The sequence below is a fragment of the Sebastes fasciatus genome, chromosome 23, assembly GCF_043250625.1.
Source record: "Sebastes fasciatus isolate fSebFas1 chromosome 23, fSebFas1.pri, whole genome shotgun sequence".
Lineage (NCBI taxonomy): Eukaryota > Metazoa > Chordata > Actinopteri > Perciformes > Sebastidae > Sebastes > Sebastes fasciatus.
Window position 1 is genome coordinate 16,419,079 of NC_133817.1, and position 21,571 is coordinate 16,440,649.

General features: G+C 39.0%; 1 protein-coding gene across 11 annotated transcripts in view; it reads right to left on the bottom strand.

Moving 5' to 3' along the window:
* wnk1b (WNK lysine deficient protein kinase 1b) overlaps positions 1-21,571 on the bottom strand; it is a 114,305-nt gene that overhangs the window by 44,612 nt on the left and 48,122 nt on the right. For all 11 annotated transcript variants that reach the window (XM_074624943.1, XM_074624942.1, XM_074624936.1 and 8 more), the window contains exons 3-8: positions 16,024-16,196; positions 8,833-9,053; positions 6,434-6,591; positions 1,078-1,166; positions 345-484; positions 14-93 (exon numbers count right to left, since the gene is read on the bottom strand). In XM_074624943.1, coding sequence (XP_074481044.1) covers positions 14-93; positions 345-484; positions 1,078-1,166; positions 6,434-6,591; positions 8,833-9,053; positions 16,024-16,196 — 861 coding nt within the window. The remainder of the gene's footprint in view (positions 1-13; positions 94-344; positions 485-1,077; positions 1,167-6,433; positions 6,592-8,832; positions 9,054-16,023; positions 16,197-21,571) is intronic.

Here is a 21,571-nt window from a genome sequence, read left to right on the forward strand (position 1 = left end):
GTACTGTACGTACCATTTCCTGGGCCACATCTTCAGGGACGTCCTTGTTCAGGTCAAAGGAGAACTCGATGGCTTCGTTGTCTTTGTATTTGCCTGCAAAACAACAAAATGTCTGGTCACTCGAGCTGCTCCTCTGTTTTCTTGGGACTAATTAACATCTATGGTGAAAAAAGAATGTTAATGGTTATTTGCACAAAAATGTTAATATCTGCAAAATTAAACCACAAATATGGTGAAAAGTCTGTGTTTATGGGTGGTAATGGTAATGACATCAAATATTCCTGTTACAATTTCTTCCATGTATAAAAGATCTTAACTAAATGAAAAAAACAATCATTCCTTGCCTTTGAGCTTCTTGACGTCTTCTATCCTGAGCCAGAGTTTAATGGCAATCATTTCCCCGTCATCCTCTTCTGCCAGTTCAACCCTGACCCCCGTGTCCTCCTGGAAGAACGCATGGTTCAACAGGATCTTTATAGCATACCTAGAGGAACAAGAGGACAAAAATAGATGTATAAGAGGAAGATTTACTTCTTGATGCCAATTTGTTCCAAGACCAGCGGCGCCTCGTGGGCCGGTCTCCCGTTGATCAGCTAATAGGACGGACATGGTATTTCATTTATCTGTTGCGGAACACAACATGTCGACAATAACTTAGTCCAGAGACAGTCTGTCTTCCACATTTATTTCACACCAAATCATATGACTATTCATCATCAAGAGACCCATGGAATTTGGATTGTGAAGAAAAACAAATGGGAATGCAAGAGAGTTTAGCTTTGGTTTTGTCTCTAATGCAGTAGACGGGATGAGGGTTCGGTTAATGTTTGAACACAGGCCTTCTTATTTCTGACCAAGAAGCCGTGAATCAGAACAGGATTTATAGAGAGGGTGAATCTGCCATCAAATATTACTGCGTGTGGTGGTGATATTGTGATCTATTTTATTTTAATAAAGTAAGAGATTGCAAATGTCACCTATAAATGATACAGAGTCAATATAACAACCATGAATCCAAAGATATAGCCGGGTTAGGCTTTGAAAGTGTGTGTTTGTGTGTGTGTTTGTGTGTCTCACCTCTCATCCTTGTTTGTTCTGATGCAGCCCTCTATAATCTCCTTCACCTCAGGAATGGCTACCTTGTCAAAACTACCAGGCTTCACTCCCTGCACACACAAAAAAGAAGAGCAGTGAACACGAGGAACCTTTTAGAGAAAGACAAGGAGTTGATCTCTCACACGGTCTCTCTAAATGGTAGATGAACTTGCTTAATGCACACACGCAAACACGCTGCACATACGTATTCTGTACATTCATTCATGTTCAACCACTTCATTTTGTTCCAGAAAACAGATCAATGCTTGCTTGGTGTTTTTGTTTTGCCTCTGTATGCAATGCAATTTAATCTTCAGAATAGAACAGCACAGAAAACAGGACAAATAAAATAAAGAAATAGCCTGAAAATATGAAACAAATTGGAAAGTGTCGAAAGCCAAATACCTATTACAGTCCGTACTGCAGGACTAACTGTTACTAATTACATTAAATGGAACTTCAACTGTGAAATAGCCATTCAATAATTCAAATTGATGAGCCATGCAAATAGAACATTTTGCCGTTAACAGTGTTGTATGAAGGTTAAAAACATTTGACAGACGGAGATCCTGCAGTGAAAGGGTTAATTCCCACATAACCCCAGATGTCCTCTCAGGAATACATAATGAATCACAGCCGTTCAGAACCAATTAAGAAAACCAGAGCCTGTTAATAAAAGGCATCAGCAGGGACTCATTCTGAAGTTTGGCACTACAAAAAGGGTCTTTTGGTGGATAACATTAGGTTAACGCAGCACTAGAAATCCCCCCAGAGAAGTTATAAAGTTATGAGACAACATATAATACAACATATTAGCATGATGCAGCACAATGCAATGCAGGTGCTACATTTTAGTGCATAATGTATTAAGACTTTTTTGGAGCAAACAATGGAGGAACAAAACAGAGACTGAAGCAAAGTCATGCAAGAACGGAGCTAAAGCTAAATCCTGCATAAATAAAAAGGTAGCAAAAGAAAATGACATGCTCCAGAAAATACTACAGTCTCCCTCCTTTATACACCTGTATGGAGGATGCTACAGTGAATGATATCATGTAATCAATCCAATGCATTTGCTTGTTCTGTGTAAGGTCTAGCTGAGTACAGCCCAATTGACATGCAGTTAATAAAAACAGATAATAGGCTGGAGAAATTAACACGGATCATTTGTAGCAGATATCCCTTTCATCAAATAACACATAATATATCAAATACAAACTCATAAAGATGAGTGCAGATTGAAAGCAATACAAAATCACAAAACCCTTTTTTTTGGTTTAAAACAGCAGGAGGAACATGAGAAAGCCAAACTAAAAGAGACAGGTTTAAGATTTGTCAAATAAAAAGGTAGGTAACTTACCGAGAAAGCACTGAGAGAAGTAGACTAGAGACCTGTTTGACTGACAGATGTCTTGGGAAGTTGTTTTTAGTCTAAACTAGTTGGCTCACAGACAGAAAGATTTATCTCAAACGGTTCATGCCAACAAATGACCACCTACTTCTGTCCTCCCAGCTCGGTTTTCCCTTCCGACTTTCTTTCTTTCTTTACTTTCTCGGCCTGTTTCTCTCCTGCAACCCCCCCCCCCCAGTTCACCATTATGCAACAACCCCCCCATCTCTCTCTCTCTCTCACACTCACTCTCTCTCTAGCTCCCTCTCTCTCTCACACACACACACACACACACACACACACACTTGTGTGATTCAAGGGCCAAACAAAGTTAGGACTAATGGAGGAAGTAATGGTATTAAGTCTGACAGAAGAAGGGAGGATGAAGGAGAGAGCCAGAGAGAGAGAGCGAGAGCAAGAGAGAGAGCCAGAGAGAGAGAGCGAGAGCAAGAGAGAGAGAGAGAGAGAGAGAGAGAGCAAGAGAGAGAGAGAGAGAGCAAGAGAGAGAGAGAGAGAGAGAGAGAGAGAGATTTCAGTTTAACGAGGCTGATTGGAGGTCTGGAATGTTCCAGAAGGAGAAGAACCATGAAGTACGTCAACAACACTGTATGTTAAAGTTTTATAAGTATATCCCCACAAACTCTCAGAGGGCGATGCCTTACAGTCACGGGCCTCAAACACTAGTATGAAGTATATCAAAATGAAATAGGGCGCACAATTAAGAGTAAAATATTGATATGAAAAAGCATAAAATGTATATAAAGTACTGTATGTATACATACTCTTTATTGAGGTGTATTTTCCCTTTAATTTACATGCTAGGCCAGTGGTTCCCAATCTTTTTGTGACCCATTGTCACTGGTTCCATACGTCGATGGGTTATGACCTGGACAACCAGTTTGTTTTATTTAAATAAAATACTTTTATGTTATACTTTCAGAGAGTTTAAGTTACCCAGTAGTTCACAAGAAGAAAAGAAAAAATACACAAATCATTTTGTAAAGATTGAATGTTTTTTTTTCCTGCTTTCCTATCCTTTTATTATTTATCTCATTATCCTGCAGCACCTTAAAGTGACCGAAAACCCCTTTTGCAAATTGAGATTCAGAGCTCATGTGAGAGCCTGATACTATTATACAAACTGTTTCTGTGTATATATATTTATTACTTTTCATCATGCATATACACACTACATCCTGCTTACATTCAGCAAATCCTATTTGAACTTGCACTATTTTATGTCTTTGATTCTCATTTTGCTTTTGCTTGTGTGATTTTCCTTTTTTATATCTACATTTTTAATGAGCAATGTTGAAGGGTACCTGAGACCCCAAGATTTTCATTGCCAACGACTGCTTGCTGTAAATGTTGTGCATATGACGAATAAACAAACTTGAGCTTGATATCAACACAGAGATGATCAAGATGTAAAGACCTTAAAGTTCCTTAAACAACATTTAATTGAAAGGCACATCCTGTTAATGACCTGTCAGAGCAACTGTTAACTGTCTTATTAAACTTGATAATCCATCAATAAACTGTTAAAAAGAAGCAGTAGTCTAATTGTGATATGCTACAGTGTATATTATAACTAAGCAGAGTTTGTGTGCGTTTCAGAAGTGCATTTAAATTCACATTTACTATTTTATTCTGCTGAAGTTGCAGTTGAAACACATGAGGGGTTAACTGAGATCTCTGACTCGGTGAGAAACGGAGGAACACTGCGAGGGCGGATTAGGCAGTGAAGTGAAAGGAAGCAGGTGACTGGGACACCCTGGGGTTGTCACAAGGTTGTGTGTGACAATAACAAATACAGACGATTGCAGTTGGCTGTTTGACTCAGTGTCTGGCTGAATAAAACGAAGCATAATGCCCTTTTTCCTTCAATTCAAGAGATTACTGCTATTAAATTATAACTCAAACACACACACACACACACACACACACACACTCAAACAGAGTTGTGGACCTAGAGGCTGAGGTCACAGTGATAATCAGATTGTCTGAATTTATTCTGGGCATGAAGCTTCTAAAATTAAATTGAGAAGATTCAGAGAGATGACAGAAGACAAGAAGACAGGGGACTTGTTCTTTTCTCTCACAGTGGTGGTTAGAGACAATCTTAATCCAAATCCAATTCAATATGCCAGTCAGATACTAGGGATGGACACTGAAAGGATTTGATCAATTCCATTACTGAACTGAAAACTGAATAAACATTAAAGCATAGAAGATATAATATAACAAAACCTCTGCTCTTGCAGCCTTTGTTGGTCTATTATTATTATTTTAAATAAAGGATGGAACAAATCACTTTTTATTTTTGGTACACACATTAAAAGGAAACTGCTGCCAGTGTGTGTCTAAAGTTGCCATTCAATTTTAATGTTAGACTTCACCACAGGTAACAGAAGCACTTGTAGAGGGGCGGGGGGGGGATGTTGCTCTCATCTGTTAACAGCACTACATTTCTGTAGTATTGCCAGACAAATATTTAGACATAATGGTGGCAATCATTCCTTAGTTTGAAATTAATGTTTTTGCAAGAATTGTATCTAATTAAGTGAGTAAAAAATGTGCCCATATGTTTGAGCATTTTTTCTGATTTGCACCGATGCTTTGGCAACACAAGAATCATTTTATGTTAAGTGTGAATTTATTCTAACTATTTATTTATATTACTTAAGTATTATATAATTATTATATAATTATATCTAATCTTATTTTTATTATTTTCTAATTTATTACCAGTATATATTTTATATTTTTACATTATATTTATTTTATTCATTAATTTATATTTATTATTATTATTATTATTAGTATTATTATTATTATTATTATTATTATTATTATAAAAGTTATATTTTTTATTTTTTATATTTATTTTATTCTTGTTTTTGTTTTTTTTCTAATTTATTACTGGTATATATTTGTATATTCTTTATACATTTTTAATATTATTATTATTATTATTATTTTACATTACCATTTTTCTCCTCCCTTGTTTTTGAATACTTTGTTTTTCAATTTACAGTTACTATCTGTTATTATATGTGCATATACTTTATTTGTTGTGGTTTAGGTTGTTGTAGTCATTATTCTTAAGGATACAATAAAAAGCATGATCTAAAAGATAATTTTATGTTTCCAATAAAGCTGAAATAAAAGCTGTGATAGGAACGATAGACGCAGAGAGAACAGAGCGATAATGGAGGCACTAGAGGAGGATGGAGAGAGATAAAGAGAAAGAGAGGTTTCTAGTAAATTCCTCTGGTCCATTAACCGTCACTGTCAGCCTCCACAAAGCTGAACTCAGTCCCGTGAGGAAAGCAGGGAGACAGCTCTCATCTGCCTCTCTCTCTATATGTGTGTGTGTGTGTGTGTGTGTGTGTGTGTGTGTGTGTGTGTGTGTTGGGGTGATGACCTCAGCAGCACTCAACTTAAAACAGCCTCTGATTGCATCTGTTGTCTGTGTTTTGGTCTCTGTCTCATTTCGTTTTTCACAATGTTTCCAGCCAACTGTCATCTAGATTTATAGCAAACATTGGAAATGTTCCAAAACTAAAAGTGAATGGAAAGTGAATTAATTTCAATCAGATTGGTTGATGCAACAGTGTCATATATTGTCTCACATTTCTCTGTATTTCCTTTCAACGTTCTCTCAGAGAGAACTCAGAGGAAAATAAGCAAGAGAGACTAATCAGTGCAAAAACACAGTCATATGATCTGGATCTCCCACAGCTCATGCCAAACTTGTTAATACAGTCAGTAAACAAGTATGGGGGGAGTGGCAGAGAGAGATGCACGGAGGAGGGTGGAGAGATTAGAGACGAAAAAGACAAACAAGGCTGTTAGATGCAACACATGGATGTCAGAACATGGTGTCTCCACAGCCGAGGCATTCAAAAAGAAATAGTTTCACCCGTACTGTAAATGCAGACTTACACTAGTGACCCGCCTGTAGATCTGGGCGGCGTTTTGACATTCAGAGTAGGGGTACTCTGAGGTAGCCATCTCCAGCATGCACATCCCGAAGGCGTAGACGTCTACGGATTCATCGTACTTCTCCTCGTACATCTCTGGAGCCATAAACTCTGGTGTTCCTGATGAGAAGGAGAGAAAAACAATCAACTATTACATTGTGCTATGAATTTACAGATCTTAAACGGTACAATTAATCAATTGATCAATTTTATTTTATTTTCAATTACGACTTTGGCTTTATATTTTACATATATTTAAATTATTTTTATATTATTTATTTATTTAAATGTATATATATTTATATATTATTTAATTTATCTCATGCTTTTACATTTATTTTTTAATTTGTCAGATGGATTATATTTAAAGTTCAAGAAAATCTACTGTTACAAAGAAAAGGTTTTTTTTAAAATTCAATAAATGCATGATGTTTCCAAAGTCAATGAGTAAATAATAAATAACGATTATGAAAACAAGATTAACAAGATAATCTTATCTGATCTTATTTATTTTTATTTTATTCATTTTTATATTATGTATTTAAATGTATATATATATATATATAATTTTTTTTATCTATTTTTTTTTCCACATTTTTTTTAATTTATTTGTCAGTTTAATTATATTTAAAGTTCAAGATAATCCACTTTTAAAATGCATAATATTCCCAAAATCAGTGAGTAAATAATAAATAATTGTGATCTCAAAACTGACCAAATAATCGGGATTATCATTCTTGCCATAATTAAGCAGCTGTAGCTACAATATATCTGCACACTATGAGGTTTAAATAAACATCATAGCTAAAAAAAAACACATGCTAAAATGATTAATGGTGAGTAGAGGCCTAAAATCATAAAAAAATTCTCCAAACACAGCTGGAAATTTCAAATTACAAACTCACTGACTGGTACTGACACACTAGCCTTGTTGTGTGTGTGCACATTCATGTGTGTGTGTGTGTGTGTGTGTGTGTGTGTGTGTGTGTGTGTGTGTGTGTGTGTGTGTATTTCTGCAAGTGTCCAAATACTTGAGGTCTGCCTGATTACTACAAAGCAGCTGTGAGATTTACAAAGCATATCATTCTCGCCTCAATGCATGAGAATATGCACAATAATAGCCTTTGTGCGTGAATGTGTACGAATACCAGAATATCTGTGGTTAACAAAAGAACTGGCAGCCAAGTTATTATGCGTAACCCAGCAGAGACTTTTTACTCGACTTGTGTTTAAGTGTGTGTTATGTGCGGGGTGTGTGTTTGGTGTGTGTGTACGCAGCCATCACATCTCCAGACAGCTTAATCCTAGCTTAATAGCAGACTGACTGTGTGTGTGTGCATTTCACATTTCAAATGCCTGCGGTTTGCTTTTACAGCCAGACATTTTAGAAGCAGTAAAATTAATCTACAGTAGGTGTGTGTGGTGGGACACAATGTGTCTGTGTTCATGTCTTTGCTTATACCTGACAGCATGTGTGGATGTATGTGTGTGTAAAGCGCTTATTGTTATGGCAAACTCACATAAATGAGGTCAGTTGTTTCACTTTCTCCACCTTCACAGATGTAAACTAGGGCTATCAACGTTAACGTGATAATAACGCGATAATAACACTAATTTCTTTAAAGCAAATTGGGATTTTTAGGTTGTAGCGGGCTCAGTTTTAAAGCTAGAGTGAAAATACCGACTAGATGGTCGAGAAGGAGGTTAAATAACGCTCCAAACTTACGCTAAATTTTGGCGAGGAAAAACTGGCATGGCCATTTTCAAAGGGGTCCCTTGACCTCTGACCTCAAGATATGTGAATGTAAATGGGTTCTATGGGTACCCACGAGTCTCCCCTTTACAGACATGCCCACTTTATGATAATCACATGCAGTTTTGGGGCAAGTCATAGTCAAGTCAGCACACTGACACACTGACAGCTGTTGTTGCCTGTTAGGCTTGAGTTTGCCATTTGTTTATGCTAAATGCAGTACCTGTGAGGGTTTCTGGACGATATTTGTCATTGTTTTGTGTTGTAAAGAGGTCTACAATAATAAATATACATATATTTGCATAAAGCAAGCATATTTGCCCACTCACATGTTGATAAGAGTATTAAACACTTGACAAATCTCCCTTTAAGGTACATTTTGAACAGATAAAAAATGTGATTAATGTGCGATTAATCACGATTAACTATGGACAATCATGCGATTAATCGCAATTATATTCACGATTATATCAATATGATATATTTTGATCAATTGACAGCCCTTATCAAAATATTCCATTTCAGATATACAGCTTTATGTCTGACTATAGACCGGTGTGTGTGTGAGATGCAAGAGATAAAAAGGAATTTGTGTTTTTTTTCCCTACCTATGACACTCTTGGCAAAGGAGGCCCTCTTCAGCGTGGCCAATCCCAGGTCCCCGATCTTCACTGAGCCCGTTGGCCCCGTGATGAAGATGTTGTCGCATTTCAGGTCCCTGTGAATGATGGGCGGGGTTCTGGTGTGCAGGAAGTGAAGGCCTTTGAGGATCTGCCTGCACCACGAGCGCAGGACCTTGATTTTCATCACCTTGAAACGCTTCAGGTAGCTGCGAGACAAAGAAATCACACATCAGATGGCGTGTCATTCAACAAAGTGAGATTAAGTGTACTAAAATACACAGAGAGCAGCCGGTTCACAGCTTTTCAATAGCCGTGTATCCTGTTCAAGTGGCTAAAAAAACACCCTGCTATTCATCTCATATCTCATCTGTAGCATCATTTCATTGAGGTTTACGGGCACTCTAAAGCGTTTTGAATGTATTCTGCAGTAATATCATTATTGTAGGACACTGAAAAGCATCCATGAGGGAATTAATTATTCCAAAGCAAAGCGTGGCGAGGCAGACAATAGCCAGATAAGATGCAGCAACGGAAACACGGATAATGCTCCAATTAAAGATGAAAGCTTACACAACCAAAGTGGATTACTGTCAGACAATTCCAGCTTAAAAAAGATACGTCCTAAATACTCACACAAACATGAATGTGTGCATAAAAACACACACACAAAAGACAGACAGTCAATTCAGGCGTCTGCGTGGTTAGAGACTGACATCGCATGCGTGCCAAATAACCACTGGAATACTGAGACAAACAGAGATTTACACTTATTTTACCTCCTGAAAACTGACTATCTATTTTAATCTGGATAGAAATGTGTCTGAAAGAGCTTGATTCAGTTGAAAAAGTCAATGCAGGAAGAATGAGAACATGTTTTAGATTGATTTGGTCATATAAAAAGGCAATTCTATTTAAAGCGAGGTTGTTCTTCAAAAACATGTTTTGTTATATTTTTAAAAATGTTCATTACATCCCGACAGCAATCACTAAATTAAATGCTGTGACAAAAAATCCTGTATCTGTGGCTGGCGCAGGAATGCAATAAACCCGTCCAATCATTTCATTCGGCCCAAATGTAATGATTGGACGGGCTACCTCCCTGTCTAATGGTACGTGTCCACAGGATCCGTCCTTCCCACGCTTCCCATTCATTGTCTACGTAAGCAGCCGTTCAATAAATTCTGGTAGCATGGTGGCGAGTTTCGAGAGACGGGGCGTCAAGTTGGTTGGTCCTGATTTGCATAAAGATGAGGTCTAGGCTTCTTTATGCAAATCAGGGGCGTCCGGCACGACACGCCACTTCTGGAAACACATGAAAAACTTTTGAACTAACCGTTGTCGATTTAAAATGAAGACCGATTCAGATTCAAATGCGTGGCTTATTTCTCTCATAAAATGTTTTGAGAAAAACATTTCGGTGAAATATTTCGTGATGTACGAGGAAAAAAGTTTCCAAACAAGCCGCCATGTGGTTCCGGTTTGAAAGCTGGGAGCAGCAGCAGCCCACGAGCAAAAGTGTTCGTCCAATCAGATGTCTAGTGTCTAGTGGCAGCCCATCAGGCGTCCAATGCTGGGAAGCGAGGCGATCCCTCGCATCGGAAACGGACATGTACCATAACTAACTGCCTGCCTGCGGGCACTCAGTGCGCATCACCGGTTCCTCAAGCTGCTAACTTGACAGTTGTGAGTACTAACAATAGCCATGTTCATTGTTTACGTTCATTATGATCATTTTGGGGGAGTGGCTTTGGAGGGAGACCTGAAGCAGAACTGTCAGTGTCACTCTTGCCAGTTTCTCAACATTACCAGCCCTAGCTTTAAGCAGGCATTCGGCAATTTTAACCATTGACTTTAGTAATTTTCACTCCATATAAAGCAAAAACATCCCACCACAATATCATGTAAATAGCAACTTCTAATGAAACAATAGTAGCCATGCTAATGCACATCGGAGACGTTTACTGTGGTTTCTAAGTGGGAGCTGTCCATTATCTTTACCCACTTCACTGTCCAGAGTTATGAGAGTCTGGAAGCTATCCCAGCATACACTGTGGTGGAAAGCAGGGAGACACCCTTTGACAGGTCGCCACGCTGTGACAGAACTAACACAGATCCACACCTGTTGGTGATCTGGAGTCTCCAGTCCGCCTAGTTTGGATGTGTTTGGAATGTGGGAGGAAACCCGACTGTGATTACTGCGTGTGAAACGTATTTCAGTTATCTGCACTAACAGCACATCCAGATCTCTTTCATTTTCAGTCAAATAACTTAAACATGCAGTCGCTTTTTATTGGTATTGATTGAATTGATTTGATGAAAGGGCTTCGGTCCAAACGTCTCTGTAAGAGCTTTGAGAACTCATTGAAAATTCATCTGACTGTCACTCTTGATTTGCTAATTGAAAATCAATGTTTGAATTCTAAGCAAAGTGTTTCCAATCTGCTCCCATCAGCTCGGAGGACGTGTCTGCCTTTCTCTCCCTCAGCTATTCAGCTAAATTCACGGAGCAAAGAACAGACAGGGTTGGAGCAGGGTCAGTCCTCTTCCGATCATCCAGACCATGACGAGGATTCAGAGAAAATCAACTGTTTCCGCGTGTTGGCATGTGCTAATTTCGCTGCATCACAGCTGGCAGAATAATTTGATTTGAGCTAATTTCTGTTATTTGTTAAAGCGCTTTGATCCGCGGAGCTCAAAATTGATCTGTTTACTGCATTTAATTCAATGTCCGGGCTTCAAACTTAGCTCAAACTAATCCTGCACATGGTCATGTTAAAATAGCTGGCAGCCGACTAAAAGACTCCTCAAATATGTCTTGAACTTTTTCATTTGTTACTCTTTAAGCAACATCCTACACACCCTCCAATACAGAGGCCATTAAAAGACTGTCAGGAAGCATCTCTGCTGACTGGTGGAATCAAAATAAACCACATGCAGTGTGTCCTCTCTTCTGTCCTTGGCCTCTGATGAACTCTAGCTCTGTCAGGATTATCGGCCGTGCTACACAATCACACAAGGTACAGTTAACTGAGAACGACAGCATTAACTTAAGACCCTTCCATACCAACAATGGAGAATGACCACAGCAGGGCTGCAACTAATGATGGTTTTCATTATCAATTGAGCCACAAATGATTATCTCAAATAATCAACTTTTGTTTGGTCTACAAATTGGCAATTCAGAATTTCCTAAAGCTGAAGTTGATGTCTTCAAATTGCTTGTTTTGTCTGACCAATAGCACAAAATCCAAACAGATTAAATTCATTAACACATGAGACAAAGAAAAGCAGCAAATAACAAACTGGAACTCGGGACTGTTTGCTTTAAATAACGAGTTTGTCTTTTATGTCTTTAGAAGTTACACAGAGGACTTTATTAAACAGAAATATCTGGGTGGAGTCACATATTATCATAGGGAGTTTGCCTTCAGGGTACGGCACACATTACAGACTGAAAATAATCTTTTGGGGACCTTTTAATACCTCAAAATGCACATCTGCATTACTTAAGTGTTTATACTAAAACCTTCCAAATCAAAGCCTCTCCCTCTTCCTCACATCCACCCACATCTCCCACTTTTATTCCAACTTCTCTTAAGAACTCTCCTCTTCATCTTCCTCCCTCTGTACCTTCCTTACCTCCTCTCCCTCGCCTGTCTCCTCGGCTTTCTTTCCCTCCCTTTCTGAAGTCAGAACCGTGTTGACAGACAAGTTAAACCCTGTGGCATGCGATGCTGGAGTGACACAGCACAACGTATCTCTCCGACACACAATCACTCAACCGTGCTCTCTTGTCAACACTCATACCTTCATACATAGATGTATATTTGCAGAAATATGCAGATATACATGTATATACAGTAACATACACAGTACAAATGACCAGATACGCGCACACACACACACCCGTGGACACACATATTGTAGATAAGGGGCCTCTAATGCCCTGAACCCACGCTGGTCAGTGTTTCCATCCCTCCCTTCCTATCATTCCTCCCTCTCACCATCCCTCTCTCTTTTTCCACCACTTCAGTGCACAACAGTTCCTCTCCTTTCTGAGTCTTCATCTGGACGACAGCCAAAAATCCCTGAGCAGCCTCCTTCCTGTTCTTATATGTACACGCACGCATCACACACTTAAAATTAAGAACTAAAAGAGTCTACATAAAATTAATCATTCACTGGAAGTGATTATTTTAAGGAAAAATGCCCCAAAGTTACTAGTATCAGCTTTTTGAATGTGAATATTTGCTGGTTTTCTTCTTCTCTGATAGTAAACTGAATATTTTGGGGGTATTGGAACTTTGGTTGGGCAAAACAAGACACATGAAGACTATTTACTATTTATTTACTGACATTTAGGCCAAACAATACAATAGGGCTGGGCAATATAACGATGATATATATATATATATATATATCATCAAAATATTGCAAAAATGTCTATCATATATATTTTTCTATATGGTTTCTATCGCATATATTTATTTATTTTTTCTCTATAATTTTACTGAAAACTGTTATGTTAATTTTGCACTAAAGTTCTTAAAATGAGAAAATACTCTTCTTTTATTAATACTTTTCAAGTATTTAATTCACACAGGAGTACACAAAATTGAGCTTTACCATCTGATTATTTCATATAGACTATTTATTTATTGAATTACCAGAAAACATGCTATATTTACGATATATATCGTTATCGAGATGTCGCCCAGCCACTCGATACAAACGGCAGATTAATCAATATTGAAAATAATCGTCAATTGCAGCCATAATACTATATATACTTGATGTATACTAATAAGATTGTTAATGGTGCCACATTAATTTGTTTTTGAAACTATTGTACAGGATACTATACAGCACATACGATTTGTTACTAATAATGAAGGATCTAAGTAATATTCCACCACTATTATACTTGTTGTTCAGGCATATTTGCCCTACTTAACATTTGTTTTTGCATTCTGGTGACTAATTTTGTCCAAAGCCCTGTCTGAATATTTAAATCACTAAAAACCTTTCTTTAAGCAATTTATAATTCCTGCTTCCCTCTTTATTTATGCAGTAGGTAATGGAGAGTGAGAGAACTTTTTTGTAAAACTTGCTTCATTACACTGTTATGTGTGAAACATGTTGGATAGAAGCAGGATGGAGAGCATTTGTTAACACATTTATGAAGCTTTTTCTTCCAATCTTCCAGTGGAGGGTGCTACTGTCCTTGGTAGTGCTGTGCTGGATTAATACTCTCACTCCGTGGTCACAGGTGGTTCATTGGTTTATCCGTCACTCTGCCTATAGCTGCCTATAAACGGGATCATTTGGTCGATTGATTTGACTATTTGTGTGTCAGCCGCTTTAACTGTCTCACTGTCAGCTTCTCAGACGGTTTGACTTCCTGTCTCCCTCTTTCTGTGACTCTGCATAAATCTAACAGTCTGGTCATCCGTCTGCCCCCCCACCCCCACACGCCTCATTTGGTCTCTCCCTCTGTCTGTCTCTCTGTCAGGAATGAAAAGAATCTGCAGCAGAAGCAGCAGCTGGCAGGTGGGCCGATGTCCCACGATGCACTGCGTGGGGCACGCCGTAGCGCCACGCGCCCCACATTTAGCCTTTTATTGTGTCAGGAGCTCAACAATCGCATTCGCATTCACAGACATGCACATCTATTCTGTACAGCTGAGAGAGAGGCTGGCATGCGCTCATGGCGTGGACAATGACCGCCACAGAGGCATCAAAGGGAGAGACTGACAGACGCCACACTGATATACAGTTTGTCACGCACATAGAGGGGAGTCTCCCCATGATTCCTGAGCTTTCCGAGCAATCACATATACTGTAAATAACATAGACACGTACTGTACGTGGAATGAGTCAGACACACTAGCTGACCCACTAACAGCTGCACTCAGCAATGAAAATCCTGCCGGGGATGTGATGCGCTTACGACACCACAGTGAAAGGCTGTTTGAAGTTGAAAATAGAGAAAAAAATAGAGTTGAAAAACTGCGGAATGGTTTGACAGAAAAGAGGAGGACATAGGTGTGTGTGTGTGTGTGTGTGTGTGTGTGTGTGTGTGTGTGTGTGTGTGTGTGTGTGTGAGAGAAGGTGAGTCATCGTCTGTAATGACGGTGCTCTTCAGAAAGCAAAGGGAAAATTAAGTTTTTAAGCGTTTGAATGCTTGTGTTGGCGCATATTCCCTGCAAATAGTGTTTCATGGGTTAAGACATGAACTAAATGCTGCAAATAAGAGGTCGACCGTGGTGGATTTTTAAAGGCCGATATAATAATGACAGTCTGGAGCAGGAGAAAGACGATAAATTGGCCGATATCTTCTTTACTTCTGCAGCAGCCTGTTTGTCACTGTTTTGCGCTGTTCTGTGGCTTACAGTCTGACTGGCCACGATAACTTCTGTTGCATGTCTCGTACATTATTATATGCCACTCTTACAAACCATTAATGTTGGTGCTTATTCCCGGCCAGGGTAAGGAGGATCCAAAAGTGTGTGATTTCATTTCATGAATGGATGGATGGTTACGTGGCTGAATTATTTGGAGGAGAGAACGCCAAACTGGTACAGTAAGCAAGTTAAAGTAACAGTGTGTGATTTCTTTTCCTCCCTGTCTGCTTGTCTTGTATCAGGGACAAAGAGCTGGTAGTGTTGCTTTACATATTCAAAGATAACTTTTTTTTTCTCCCCCTCTACTTTAACGTCGTGTATAGAGCCTCCGTGAAAAACGGTGATGTACGCCCCTGCGTGACTGGTGGCGGCTGTGCAGCCATCGGTCACTATCGAAAGCCCTGTTCTGCCAATAACAATAGCTTATACTGATTAATCAATTTTACCTCTACTGCAAATGCTATACAAGTCTTTGTTTTCCATGCCAATAAGTTTGTTTCGATAAGTTGACCGCTTCTTTTTTTGACACCTTTTTTTTGTGTTAGTTGTCAGCAGTGTCTTTTGTGTTTCACACCTTCCAGTCACACATATAGCTTCCTGTTCATTCACCTGATCTGTATGTTCAAATTATGCAGAGTAGCTGAAGTAGTAGTGGTAGAAACTATAGACACGACACTACACATTTTGGATAGCTAAATACAGTTTTTTCCACCCCAAGGTCACTAAACTAACATTTTTGAGAAATTCATTTTATCTCTCATGATGTACTCACGTTTTGAGCGTGCCAGATGTCATGAGCTCCGTGACCAGAACAATACATTTCTTTCCTTTGCATGGTCCCTCCCAGGAGTCATAGAAGCGGACAATGTTAGGATGCTGGAGACCCTTCAACATCCCGGCCTCCTCTTTAAAGCGCTGACGCTCCGACTTGGTTAGCTTGCGATCCTACACACAGGACAAAAAAGAGGGAAATTAGTCATAAAAACTAAGAAAGATTGTTCATCTAGAGGGAAGATGGAGCATTTACCCAAACAAAACATGTTGTATTAATAGTGCAGCACTATTTTAGTGAGTGTGATTACAATCAAATTAAGCGGGAGGAGGGTTTGAGGGGTGGAGAGGGAAGCTAATCAACAGAGGAAATAAACAAGTAAGGTAGAGAAGACAGAGCAGAGAAGGAATAATACATGCTTACAAAACAAACAGCATTTTTACATCTAACACTGATGCACCGTCTAAACATGCTGCTAGAATACAAATGTAGATGTACTATCATGTCCTTTCATCTTAACTCAAAGAAGCCGCAAACATCCGTCAGAGTGAGACTGTATTTTGACGTGTCTTCTTTTTATCAGCGCTTCCTTATTCTGAGAGGAACATGGTGACAAACTGGTTTAATAAAAGTGATTTATAAATAAACTGATTTGACTTTACGCCGGAGGCATAACCATAAAACATGGTGTGTTTTTTATTTTACATATATTCCCCTCTACTGTGATCCTCAATTGTAGCTCCACTGTTAGACGACCATATTTCTCCTTATTACTCCTTATTCTCCTTAGACTCCTTATTAACCCTTTGAATTCTGCAATAGAATTGGTCCACCCAGTGCCTACATTGGTAATTTTTGCTTATTGTGATGTCATTTCTTGGAGTATCTTCAAATGCTTCATATCCATAAAATCTATCCAACCTCAACTACAAGGTTATGCCAGTCAATAAAGTATAATAACTGATTAATTATTGAAATTGTATCATAAGTTTTAAAAAAAATGACAAAGATCAGACATGTTTTTCATAAAACGCTATTAAATAAACACAAAACATATCGATCCAAAAGATTTCAAAATGTAGAAACATGGACAAAATATTTCTTAACACTCCATAAGTTGTTTGAAGTATACACATTTATTAGTTTTTGAGATATGCTCATTCTTCTGAGCAGATCAACTGCAAAGGCGTTTGATCATTTTGTTATGTTACGCATGTAACGTAACGCGATGACGTCATCACGAGCGGAAAACCTGATGAAAGACAGAAGCCGTAGCTTTGTGCTGCAAAAAAGAAAAAGAATGCTCTAGCTATTATGGTTTCTATTTTACATGGGTTTAAACAGGATCATGCTAACAACGATCTCCCGTGGCCATTAGGAGGCAATACTGAAAAACAAAAAAAAGAGGCCATGCTAATAATACTAAATTCCAAAAATCACAGGGAAGACTAAGAAAACCAGAAAATATTCACATTTGAGAAGCTGGAACTAGAGCATTTCTTTGCATTTCTGCTTGACTTGTTATCGATTCAATTTATGCCGATCATCTGAACGATTAATCGACTAATCGTTTAAGCTCTAACAGAATATCTGTTGTATGAGGAATAAGAGAACGAGGCAGTGATTATGGTGTCACCAGCGGCTTCTTTTCACCTGCCAGTGAGCAGCTTTACCAGAAGGCTGTAACATACTTTCCCCTCAGATCCCACTGCCCTCTATGTGAGTGATCCCTCACTGGCTTCCCACCAATAAACACTCCCAATTCTCTTCTGAAACGCACATCAAATCCTCAGGTACCAGCTCCTATATTTCTTGTGTCCTTCCATGTTTTTGTAGTTTGGATGTGAATCATGGTCTATAACATTCGCACCAGGGTATAACTGAGTCTTTATTAGCAGTGGTCGTATAGCCACCCAGAGTGACTAAAACAGGCTACAGTTACGGTCTACATTCTTCCATCCTGAGGACGACTAGCCTCTTAGAAAAGTCCTGCACACATACATACGCTCAGTTTAATGGGCATTCCAGCTCTACCACTGATACCGCAATAAACACATATGTAAAAGGGCAGCAGACCTTGTAAAGAAGTGGGAGTGTGTTCATTCATACATGCGTGAAAAAAGTGTCATGCGTTCAACTGTGCCTAGCCTGTGTACTTGTTAAATATCAGCTTTTATTATACGAGAACAAAAGCCCCCCAAAAAAAACATTTTTATTATGTTGTAGGCATTACTTTTTTGCGTGAGACTTGTGTGTGTGTATGTGCTTATTTGCTTTGTCTGAATGTGTTTGCAGCACATTGATGTTTCTGGTTTCTTCACCAGCTCTGTGTCTAACCGTAGTTGACATATTCGGCACATCACTGGCCCAAAAATAAACAAAATCAGAGCTGCCTGACGACGAGAAAATAAGGTGACAGAACCTCAATACTCAAAGGATTTATTCAAGCCCAAATATGGTTGCAACTTCCGACCTCCTTGACTCTAAATTATTAAGTTACCCATGCAAAATAGAAAGTCTTCACAGCCTGCAGTTACAAGTAGACTGCACCAGATATGAAAAAAAGATTAAAACAGATATGAAAGAATTATCCAAATTAACCTGGAACAAACAGATACGTGTGCTTTGAGAGGAAACAATGACACACATCCAGAGCGTTTAATAATGTCTGTGACCCTTTTAGAGGATGAAAAGCGAACAGACGGATTGGTCTGCAGCAGGACAGACACAAAGGCTGTTTGTTTAAATATAGATGACGGAATAACTGAAAACCCCTTTTTTATATTTCATTTAAAGAATCAACAGTATTTTTAAGGTGATGCAAGATCAGACGTTGGAGGTTAGACACCTACTCCTGGCAACATCATCAGGATTATCACCACGGCAACCAGTTTTAAATAGAGGTCCAATGAGGGACACCTACATCCAATTCAACTGGTTTGTCGTTCCATTCAATAAATCAACAATATTCTGACATCTTTCTGATAAAATGTTTTATTTTACAGCATTGTTTTTTTTGAGTACTTAATTTGAATATGGGATTGAAAAAAAGCATCCAGCGCATTAGTGCAAACCATCCGAGACACAGCACAAGCTCAGCATCAATCATTCATAGTGTTTAAAGCTGCAGCGCCACCAAATCCCATGATTCTGGGATATGGTGGTGGTACTATCTAAATAATTAGGTAGTATTCCTACTTTAACAATAAATACTGAGCAAACCAACCATTCAGCACTGAAGATTCTGCCAGGTCACGGTGAGTCTTTTTAATGGTATAAAGCTATTAGAAAACCTTGTGAGCTGCTTCAGAGATTAAGACAATCTCTTAGGTGATGATCTCATATTGTCACATTGTATAACCTGGGGCCTCATCTATATCATATGACTTACAGAGAGAGAGAGAGAGAGAGAGAGAGAGAGAGAGAGAGAGAGAGAGAGAGAGAGAGAGAGAGAGAGAGAGAGAGAGAGAGAGAGAGAGAGAGAGAGAGAGAGAGAGAGAGAGAGAGAGAGAGAGAGAGAGAATCTGAAAGCTTCAGTGTGTTTTAAGTGCATTAATGTGTGTAGAATCTGTGTGTGTGTGTGTGTGTGTGTGTGTGTGCGCAGCAGCTTATCCCTTCATCCTGCAGCAACCACTTCACTGATGATGGCCCATTAGCAACTGACACACAGAAACATCCATGTAAGTGCTGCTTACCAACCATGGATGCATAATAAGAACTGGATACCGTACCTCAAGATGGGGCCTATTCAGTCCTACGAGAATTGCTCGCCTGGCGCATACGGCAAAAATGTTTTCTAGCTGCCAGGTTTACTTCCGGGGGTATGAGGCCAACTGAATAATTGCAGTAGTGTAATAAGCTCCAGCTCGGCCCGTAATCTTTACATTGTGATGACGTCACAGACTTTAAAATCACTTTTCGCAGCTCGTGGAAAATTTCACAAATATAAATCCTCTGTGGATCAAAAATTCATAATAGAAACGAGTCATAATCAACCTTGTTTGCAGTTCAAGGTGTCTTTGTCAATATAAGATTTTTAACGCGGATCACGATAAAAACACTCAGGTGATCATGGTGAATTTCCATAATCGGGATAATCGTGAATATCCTCACAAGTGACTCAAAAAATCTGTCAAGCTCACTATCATGGTAGGGAATTGTAAAAAATACAGCCTGATTTAAAGAAAATACAGGTATGATCATGTAAGAAAGAACAGTCTCACACAATGATGCTATTTTGTATTTATTATTTATACTTTATTTATGCAGGGGGACTGCATGCTCTATGATTAAGATGTTTGTTTTTCACTAAAAAGTATTTTATAAATATTAAATATTAAAAAGTATAAATGTTTGTTTCTTAACAAAATGTAATGTAAAGTAATTCCAGTATGTTTTTGTGAATCACAATGATTTTGGCCAGGATAAGGGGAAAACGCTTTTTGGGGGATTTTTTTCGTTGCAATACCGCGAGTGGCCACTGGAAAAAAATTTGGAAGCAAGGCTGAGCAGCGGCGCCGTATCCAGGTCTTATTATTATACATTCATGTTACTAATCCATACTCCCATTGTCTCACTCGCACTCACTTTAATTTTATGATCACATGACACTCTGGGTGGTCACATGACAACAATTGTAGGTCACCTGACTGACTGGAAGCCAACATTCCACTTCCCAGCAGCACTTAGAAAAGACCCTGACCACCCGTATCACTGTTAGACACCTCCCTCAGGGCTCCAGAAGATTACTTCTCTCCCTCTCTCTCTCTCCCTCTCTGAGTGTCTCCATAGATGTGAGCAGAGAAAGCAGACAGCAAGTCTAAGGGGGCTTCTTAATCCATTATTAATGTTTCCTTTTTCATTCTACACAACTCTCACATGTACAGTAGAGGCTTTGTAAGAGACAGTGAATGCATATCAAACAGAACTGTATCTAAAAAAAAACAATCTCGTTGTTAGCATGTGGGTATTTAAGGAATTAATTTGAGCCGTGGCACATGAGTCTTCCTGTTGAGTGGTTGTTTTTCTTTCTCCCCATCCCTTCTTTTCTGCTCCGAGCTTCAAAACATCATGAGACTTGAGTTTGTCAGACTCAAAAATACCCTCTCTCTCTCCATCCAAACCTACCTCTCTCTCTCTCTCTCTCTCTCTCAAACACACACCTAAGCAGGAAAAGCCTAAAATCTGCAGCCTCTTATCTGACACACACACTTCTTTTCGACATGAGGACTTCTCACTCTCTAAGCCCGGCTTCGCTTTCTCGCTATCTGCCTTTCGCCTATCTGAGGACTTGAAAGAAGCCACCTATACATCCCCGCGGAAGTGACAGCTCTAAGTCCTATTTCTGTTGTGTATAAAAGCCAGCCGAGGACACGCATGAACACACGCAGGCATACGTACGCCCACATGCACGGCTTGGCAGCCAGACGGGCGGGCAGAAACCGAATCAGCAGTGTTAAAGCATTATGCAGCTTCCTGCGGAGAAGCTGAAAGCTGATACCCTCTGATCAACTCGTCTAGTCTGGACATCCCACTGCGCTTCAACACT